The 7,917-nt window shown below is 43.8% G+C and overlaps 2 protein-coding genes across 2 annotated transcripts in view; one reads left to right on the top strand and one right to left on the bottom strand.

Annotated features, from left to right (window-relative positions):
• The window catches only part of sec23ip (SEC23 interacting protein), a 9,617-nt gene extending 7,483 nt beyond the window's left edge, over positions 1-2,134 (bottom strand). The window contains exons 1-2 of the mRNA XM_035663325.1: positions 1,900-2,134; positions 295-800 (exon numbers count right to left, since the gene is read on the bottom strand). Coding sequence (XP_035519218.1) covers positions 295-800; positions 1,900-2,032 — 639 coding nt within the window. The 5' untranslated portion in view covers positions 2,033-2,134. The remainder of the gene's footprint in view (positions 1-294; positions 801-1,899) is intronic.
• A 1,309-nt stretch (positions 2,135-3,443) lies between these two features.
• The window catches only part of mcmbp (minichromosome maintenance complex binding protein), an 8,355-nt gene continuing 3,881 nt past the window's right edge, over positions 3,444-7,917 (top strand). Inside the window, exons 1-7 of the mRNA XM_035663390.1 lie at positions 3,444-3,636; positions 4,678-4,769; positions 4,875-5,015; positions 5,131-5,172; positions 5,250-5,339; positions 5,429-5,567; positions 5,675-5,820. Of these exons, the coding sequence (XP_035519283.1) occupies positions 3,591-3,636; positions 4,678-4,769; positions 4,875-5,015; positions 5,131-5,172; positions 5,250-5,339; positions 5,429-5,567; positions 5,675-5,820 (696 nt within the window). The 5' untranslated portion in view covers positions 3,444-3,590. The remainder of the gene's footprint in view (positions 3,637-4,677; positions 4,770-4,874; positions 5,016-5,130; positions 5,173-5,249; positions 5,340-5,428; positions 5,568-5,674; positions 5,821-7,917) is intronic.

The raw sequence follows: 7,917 nt of genomic DNA, 5'->3' as shown, positions 1-7,917 counted from the left end.
TAAAGGAATTATCTTATCTTAATGGATTGACAGTGCAGTTTAAATCATCCACAACGAGCTCAACTTTACAGTATCTCTGTTGTTTGGGTTGTAATTCCAGTGTGGATAATCTAATACAGTGGTTCCTAAGAGGACCCATTTTCTGTCATTGAGTAAGACCCTGACTAAGTGACATATTTTATGGATATTTTAGATTATATTAACCCGAATAGTGAACTCAGCTTGTGTAAAATCCCCATCCTGACATCAGATCTGCACCCCTGTATCCGGGTCACTGATTAGCCTTACATGTACCTTAGTGAACGAGGGTCCTGACAGCGGGAATGTCTGCGGCGGAGAGCCGAGAGAGTACGGACTCTGCTGAGGTGTGTGTGTCGGTGGCAGGACCTCCGGGGCTGGAATATAAGGGCTGGCTCTGCTGCTGGTCGGGGTGTGTCGGTACGGGTTGTGACTCTGCGGCTGCATCTGGGGAGGCGGCGGGGTCATTGTGGTGGGGGGAGGCGTGTGTCGGCCCATAGGGCTCTGGTAAACTGCGCTGCCAAACGCTGGAGGACCAGGGTTCATCTGTGAGCCCGGCGGCGGCGGCGGAGCCACGCTGACGCTGCTGGGGACAGACACCGGGCCCGTTGTTGTCGGGGCTGCAGAGAGAGCCGGCGGCGGGTGAGGCGACTGGCCGATGGATGCGAACGGGTCACTGCTGGTTACGGGACTGGAGAAGTAGTTGAATGTGGAGGGGGCGGGTCCATTCCCAGAGACCTGACCGAGGAAGCTGTCTTCTTCTCCAACATCGGTGGAATCATCTGAGGAGTAAAAACAGAGTAAAACTTTAACATGTGAACAGTGAACACGTTTATTTGTGACTGATATAAACATGTTATACTTGTGTTCACATCTTGGATGAGAAGATAAACAGGCCGAGCTGCAAAAAGGATGTTTATCTGTTTATATTTCTTTGTTTCCTCGACACAAAAGCATTTGGCCAAATTGTTGTTTTAAATTTCATGTCAGCCCAGAATTTCCCAATCGGTGCATCGACTCTGTAAAAGACATCGAAAACACGACACAGTGGGTTTAATCTATAAAATGAATCAATGTGACATCTTCATTTATCTTGTTTTGTCTGACTAAAAGTCTAAATCCTAAATATATTAAATGTAAAGTGATATAAAACGGAGAAAAACAACAAATCCTCACGTTTGAGAACTGAAACCAACTTGTTTATTCCTTAAAAAAACGATTTAAACACTTAATTGATCATCAGAATTGTGGCTGATTCATTTTCTGTCAACTAATTGATGAATTAATTTATTTATAACAGTATAATAATACAACAAACACCTGTAACTGAGGATGCTCTAAAACTAGAGAGTTCAGCTCCATTTTAACACAATCCAGATTACAGCAAAGAGAAAAACACAGTTAATTACACAGGTAGAGTTTTTAAAAAGGGACTTTAATTTGTCAGATGATTAAAAACAGAAGAATGGGGCCAAATTTAAGACTTTGACTCCCAAATATCTGCAATAATAACACATCAGAGAGGAGATTAAAAGCATACAGCACAGTTAAACAGTCAGTCAGCTCTGTTTACCTGTGTTTTCTGTTTGTTTTCACATTAAATAACTCATTAAAAACAGAAGAATGGGGCCAAATTTAAGACTTTGACTCCCAAAACATCTCCTACACCAACAAGAGACAGCAGACAGTGAAACACACACAATCAATTAACACAAATACAAAAAAAAAACAACCTGTTTTCTGTTTGTTTGTCACATTAAACAACATTAAACAACATTAAACAACATTAAATCACAAACAGCAGCTCAGGTGAACCCAGGTTAGCCAGTTAGCTTAGCCTCAACGTTGAGACGTGTCCACAGTCGCGGTTCGGTATCTCACCTCCGGTCAGAACCGCCGGTCCGGTGGCCTGACTCACGGGCATGAAGGGCAGATTGAAGTTGAACTCCGGGGCGCCGCTGAACAGTAAATTCGCCCCGGTGTTGGAAACGTTATTATTCTTTCTATCTGCCATTTTTACCCCTACAATTACACGTAGCCACTACCGGAGTCTCTTCCTGCCGCGGCGCGGATTTCACAGATCTATAGAAGACCCGCAGCGGCGTAACGTACGTGGACGCAGCGTCACGTATTGTATGTAGATCTAGTGGAACTGCGCAGGTCGTCTGAGCGCAGGTCGTTGGTTGTAGAGACAGCCTCCTCTCGTTACCGCCACCTACAGGCCGAAGGCGGTAACTGACATTTAAATACATTTAAAATGAGCTTTAATGAGAAGATTTAACTACAAAAACAACCAATTAAACAGGAAATTTACATCAAAGTACCGTATTATTCGTTTTTACATAAGATATAATAATTCTGTGCAATTATGCGCTTATAGAGGTTTGATTTCTGATCAGGTTTGGGTTTTAAAATGTAATCCGGTACTAAAATAAAGTTGTAAAAAATGTAATGTCAGTAACTTAATCCAAGTAGTTCACGAGGATATTAAAACATAAAGGAAGTTTTGATGTAAGTGTTTTTCTATAAGATGACAGAACAATGTAAACTTTAAAATGTGTCGTCTGCTCAGTGTGTTTTTAAAGAAAAACTGATGTATTTTAAACTTGTAACGGTTAAATAATCCACATTTTTACTAAATGTAACTGTAATCTGATTTGTTTTTTTTTTCTGTAACTGTAATGGACAAAAACAATTTAATACAACTGCATTAAAGTGTCATACAAGTGCTATTAAGTAAAGTAGATAAAGGATAAAGGATCAAATACATAAACTTGACACTTGAAGACTCTTTACAGTAGAAACATGTCGGTGGTTTACAGAGCAGGAGCTTTGTTTTTGGTTGTTGTTTGTATTCATTATTATTTTATTCTAATAAATAAATAATAAAAGAGGAAGGAGTTTGTCATTGTACCTTATTTGTTATTAATAAAGACCCCAAAAAGAAATAAAAACAAGCACGTATTAATAGATTACAGCAAATATGATCAAGAAAGGAGGAAGTTAATATCAGCATTAGATGAGGGGAAACAATAAATCATTGAAATAAAGATTTAATAAATGATTTAACAACAATAATAATAAAGAGTTTAGTTATTTTAAGTTCCTGTAATGACCGCTTTACCCTCCAGCCAGCAGGTGGCGCTGACGCACCTATACGCTCATTTCCCAACCGCCGTTAAACCCAAAGAAGAAGAACAGCTTCATCAAGAAAAACGCTATTTTTAAATAAAATAAACTTCATACAAAAACTTTAAAACGTTCATTCCCACCAAAACACCAACCTCAAAAAAAAAAAACCCCACCAGCTCACTCTAAAAGTACCAAAACTAACACAACCGGCGTGTTAGCTCCGCGCTCCGGTCGCTCCCGGTGCCTCTAAACAAACGCTCCTCCGCCGATGACGCGATTTTCCCGCCCTCGCTGCTCGCAACCGCCGCGTGCGCGAAAGTTAACAAAATAGTTATCTCTCTTTTTTTTTTTTTTTTTACTTTTGATAAATTTTTATATTCTCCGGACGTTGTTCGTCGTTTGTTGTTTGTTGTTGTTGTTGTTGTTGACGCGGGCCAACGATGGACTGGATCAACAACCCTCTCGCTGTGGTTGAAGGGATGTTCGGTAAGAGACACACCGGAAACCTCCCTGGCTGTTAGCTGTGTGGCTACACGTCGTTTTGTTGTTATTTACTACTTTTAATAACAATAATAACAATAAAAACAAGTGCCGGGTTCGTCTGCACAGTAAAACTCACACTATGAGACGTTCACGGTCCTTGAAGTGTCTTAAAGTCGACGTGAGTTCTCTAAATCCACTCACATGGTTCAGCTGTGGATAAATGTCCTTAAACACAACTTTAGGGGTTTTTAAACTTTATTTTATTTAAAGTCTAAACACAATCAAGTTGTTTTTAATGCGTGTGTCTTAAAACACAGCTTCAGGAGTTGTGAAACTTTACTATTTCTTTGTTAAGATGTGTTATTTTCAGTGTCCAGCACTAAAAAGAGCTGTTTTTACTGACTGATCTTTAATTAAAATGCACACAACTGTAAAAGTCACACTGATATGTGTGTTTTTATAAGAGTGAGTCAGTTGCAGGGTCAAACTAATTAAGGTTTTAAGGTGAGCAACTTTTATACGTGTGTGTTTTTACGTTGTAGTTTATTTCTGGTCAATTTTGCAGGAAGAAACAAATCACCAAAAGGCCAATTTAACTTGGAAAATGAAAGTTTTTAATGTGTGGCATGTTTCCACACACTGTTTCCTGGCTGATCTTCAATTAACAAATACACAAAAACAAGCGGTAATGTCTGTTTTAGTACTTGAGGATGCACAGATATGTTCTGTAAAACTAATATGAGGAGTTATCTTACTTATAATGTAAGTTATAATAATAATTTGACTCATTTGTGGGAAGAAAAATCACAAAAATGCCAATTTAACAAGATACCATGCAGCTGTTTTGATGCATCAGGAGTAAATATATCTGTATCTGTGTATTTACAGTGTTTGTTTGTTATGTAATGCTTGTTTTTGTTCCTATATGTTTAGTATTTGTGTCTTTATCCGATGCTCTAATCGCTGGAGAGTTATTAAAACCACCAATTTATGTTTCTGTTCCTGTTAAACGAGGAATAACGTTGTCTCTCGTTGGTCTTTCAGCTGCTTCCCAGAGCAACCCAAACTCCGGATGGGAGGCGAAAGCGGTTGAATTCTTCAAAGATCATCTGAAAGAGAAAGACGCTCATACCTCGGTAACGCAGCTCAGCACGGCGCCCGTAAATACCAGCCGCTCCGCCACGCTCGCTTGTAAAACAAAAAGACCAACCACTGTGTTGTGTGTTGTTGTGTGTGTGCAGGTCCCGTCTCTGAACGACGTCCCTCTGCACTACCTGAAGCCCAACAGCCTGGTGAAGTTTCGCTGCCTCATCCAAGACATGTTCGACCCCGAGTTCTACATGGGCGTGTATGAGACTGTCGATCCCGCCACAAAGGCCAAAGTAAGCGCCGCCGTTCGTCCTCTCCTGCGCGGCGTGTTTGCATAAGGGCACGTTTTGCATTTGATAACACGTGTGATCGTATCGTAATCTTATTTTACTGTCCGACTGTCCTCAGGTGTTGCGTTGCGGGAAGTACAAAGACGTGACAGAGTGCGGGGTAAGTCGGGCCTCTCCTGAATCCCTCGTGAGATCCGTGAACACCTGAAATTAATAGCGCCGTGTGTTTATCTCCAGGTGGATTTCAACTCCAGAAACACTGTGACTGCAGAGAGACAGACTTTCTACTGCGTGCCAATCCCTGGAGAAAATCCCTGGGTGAAAGAGATATCCTCATTGGACGGGACGTTTGTGGTTCAGCTTGTGTGTTTTTTTTCTGAAGTCTGCTCCCTCGTTCTTCCTTAACTCTGTCGCACAGCTACGCCGGCTCCAGCCAAGCGAGAGTGGTTCCCTCCACCTCGTATGCGCCGACCAGACAGAAGCGCAGCTACGAGGAGGACGACGAAATGGACGACATGGACACGCAGCCGCAGAAGCAGCGGGAGCCACACACTGGTACGAGCTGCTGTTTGAGCGAAGGTGGACAGAAGCAGAGATATGAGTCATATTTGGTCTCTTGTCCCATAAAGAAGTGTTTTGCTTGTGTCCCTCTCTCGCTGCAGGTCCTCAGAGTCCCACAGAACAGCACGGCAACGGTGACTGTAAGAGACAAGAGACAGAAGCTCCCTCCAGCCAGACGGCATCTACCTCTCATCTCGACCTCAACTTCCCTCTGCCGGGAGAAAAAGGCCCTTCCTGCCTCGTCAAGGTGTGTTTTGATACCTCTCCTCTTATCGCCTCATTTCGCTTTAACCTGGATAATGAACGCCGTAACCTGGTGGATGATTCATCTCACATTAAACACTTTGTTCAGAGAGGTGATTTCAGGGATGATGGCTCCATTATCAGCAGACTCCCCCCCCCCGTACTGGCCAGGCTGCTTGGAGTCACTCCCACAGAAGGCACGAGCTGCTGGATGATCTGGGTAGAAGGGGCGTTCGGTGTACAGGCGATCGCCGTCGCGGCCAGCCACTCAGGTCAAGCGTGAACTTGCCGAGTGGGAGAACGTCCCGTCTAGCTGCTACCTTGCAAAAGACAATGCAGCCGCAGCGGTTGGAATTAAAATCGCCTTTCAGCATCAAAAGCCAAAAGACGGGAACTTGAAGGTGAACGTTACACGTTAGAAATGAGATGCAGAAGGAGCGTAGCTCAGCCGCCAAAGCCGGTCTCCCAGGAGGATGTGCAGTGAAGTAATGCGAGCAAGGCTCTGGCCCCCTGACGGAGGCCATCCACTCAGCGTCGACGATAAACTGAGGGAAGGACACAGGAGTTTAAAAACACGTTCCCTATAGGCTACTGCAGGGCAATGTGCCTTTAAAAAGGCTTCACAGTTGGAAAACATTCGGCTGCATTATTCCTCTTCTCCAAAGCTTTTACAACACAAATTGAACTCCGCGGACATAATGGCCCCTTTTTTTCTGCTTCCCCACCAGGCTGGAGGGCGACGTGGATAATGTGACTGTGACTGAGGTTTTTATGTTCAAATAGACAGACTACTTAAGGTAAAGCATCAGTGGCTCCATTAGCTGATACACTGCACCAGCCAGCTACATCTAATGTGCTCTGCATTTCTAATATGTAAAGAGCTGAACTCTGTTTGTGTACAAATGACCAGCATTAGCAATTATAGTAGGCTAAAACAAAAAAAGCCGTGAGAAGCTTTATAGTATAAGAATTACATGATTGTATGGGATTTTTAATAACCTTTAAATTAAGATGACATTTTCTCAGCCTTTTGCAGCAGGGTGCTTGATTCAGCATAGGCGTTCTGTTTGGAGAAGTTCATCCAACAGAAATCACTATTTTCTAAGGATTTGGCTGCCCTTTTATTGACGCTCCTATATTTAAACTTTGCCTTGGGTCATGTTCACAAAAGGAAAACAGCGAGGTTTTACAGGAGCCTCATTGATAATATTCATCACCGGCAGGCCGCTGTAATATTTTCTTTTCTATAACAAAACATCCAGGATATTTTAACTAATATTTACTCTTGTTAAGTCTCCCTCTTTGTGGGAATGAATACAAAAGGGCAACGGGTGTCAAAAACAACCCGGCCTTCAGGTCCGTATTCAGCGTGCGATTGCAATCAGATGGATTGTGGGCTTCGGCTCCATTTACATCCTGTGTAAAAATAAACTGGGCCTTTTGGACTGTAAGTGGCTTAGTAGTATTCGCCTACATCTCTTTGACGTGTGACACCAAACATCAGCACTAATGTGGTCTTCTATTCAAAAACTAGTTATGAATATTCATGATTAGCTGCGTTTCAACGTCTCACACACACCACAAACAAACGGCAAGGCGGGAAAAAGAGAGGTGGACTTCAGTTAACAAGCCTGCATTCACTCTCTACTGTTTGTCCCGTACTAGGCGGCTGTTGTCCTCCCAGCGTGGCGGAGGGGCAAGCAGGGGTTGTTTGTGCGACACCGGCCTGGCGTGGAGCATGTGGAGGAGGGAACGAGCGAGGCCGTTGCCGGGCCAGTGCACCCCTTGCTCCTCTGCCGGGTCTCCATGGAGTCCGGCGGGGTCCACGATGGGATGAGGAGGCGTGCTCTGTGGGACACCGGCGAGAGTGAGCAGACAAACAAAAGCGCAGATGCGGCCACCGGCAGGGGGAAACTCAACTCTACAACGTGTCTTACTTCTGCGGTCGGCCAGAGCGCTGCGAGCGCGGACTGACGGGAGAGGATCCCCGTAGACCTCCCAGCGTGTCGTTGCAGTTTGAAGGCTTGTCCCAGTCCTCGTACACCTGCCAACAACACCGCAAACCTTTTAGCTTCTGTTCCTACACTCGGGGGGGGGGGGG

This window comes from Morone saxatilis, unplaced genomic scaffold (assembly GCF_004916995.1).
Source record: "Morone saxatilis isolate NCDOM2014 unplaced genomic scaffold, NCSU_SB_2.0 Contig19, whole genome shotgun sequence".
NCBI classification, from domain to species: domain Eukaryota; kingdom Metazoa; phylum Chordata; class Actinopteri; family Moronidae; genus Morone; species Morone saxatilis.
The sequence above is the reverse complement of the archived record's forward strand: the minus strand, read 5'-3'. Positions and strand labels throughout refer to the sequence as shown.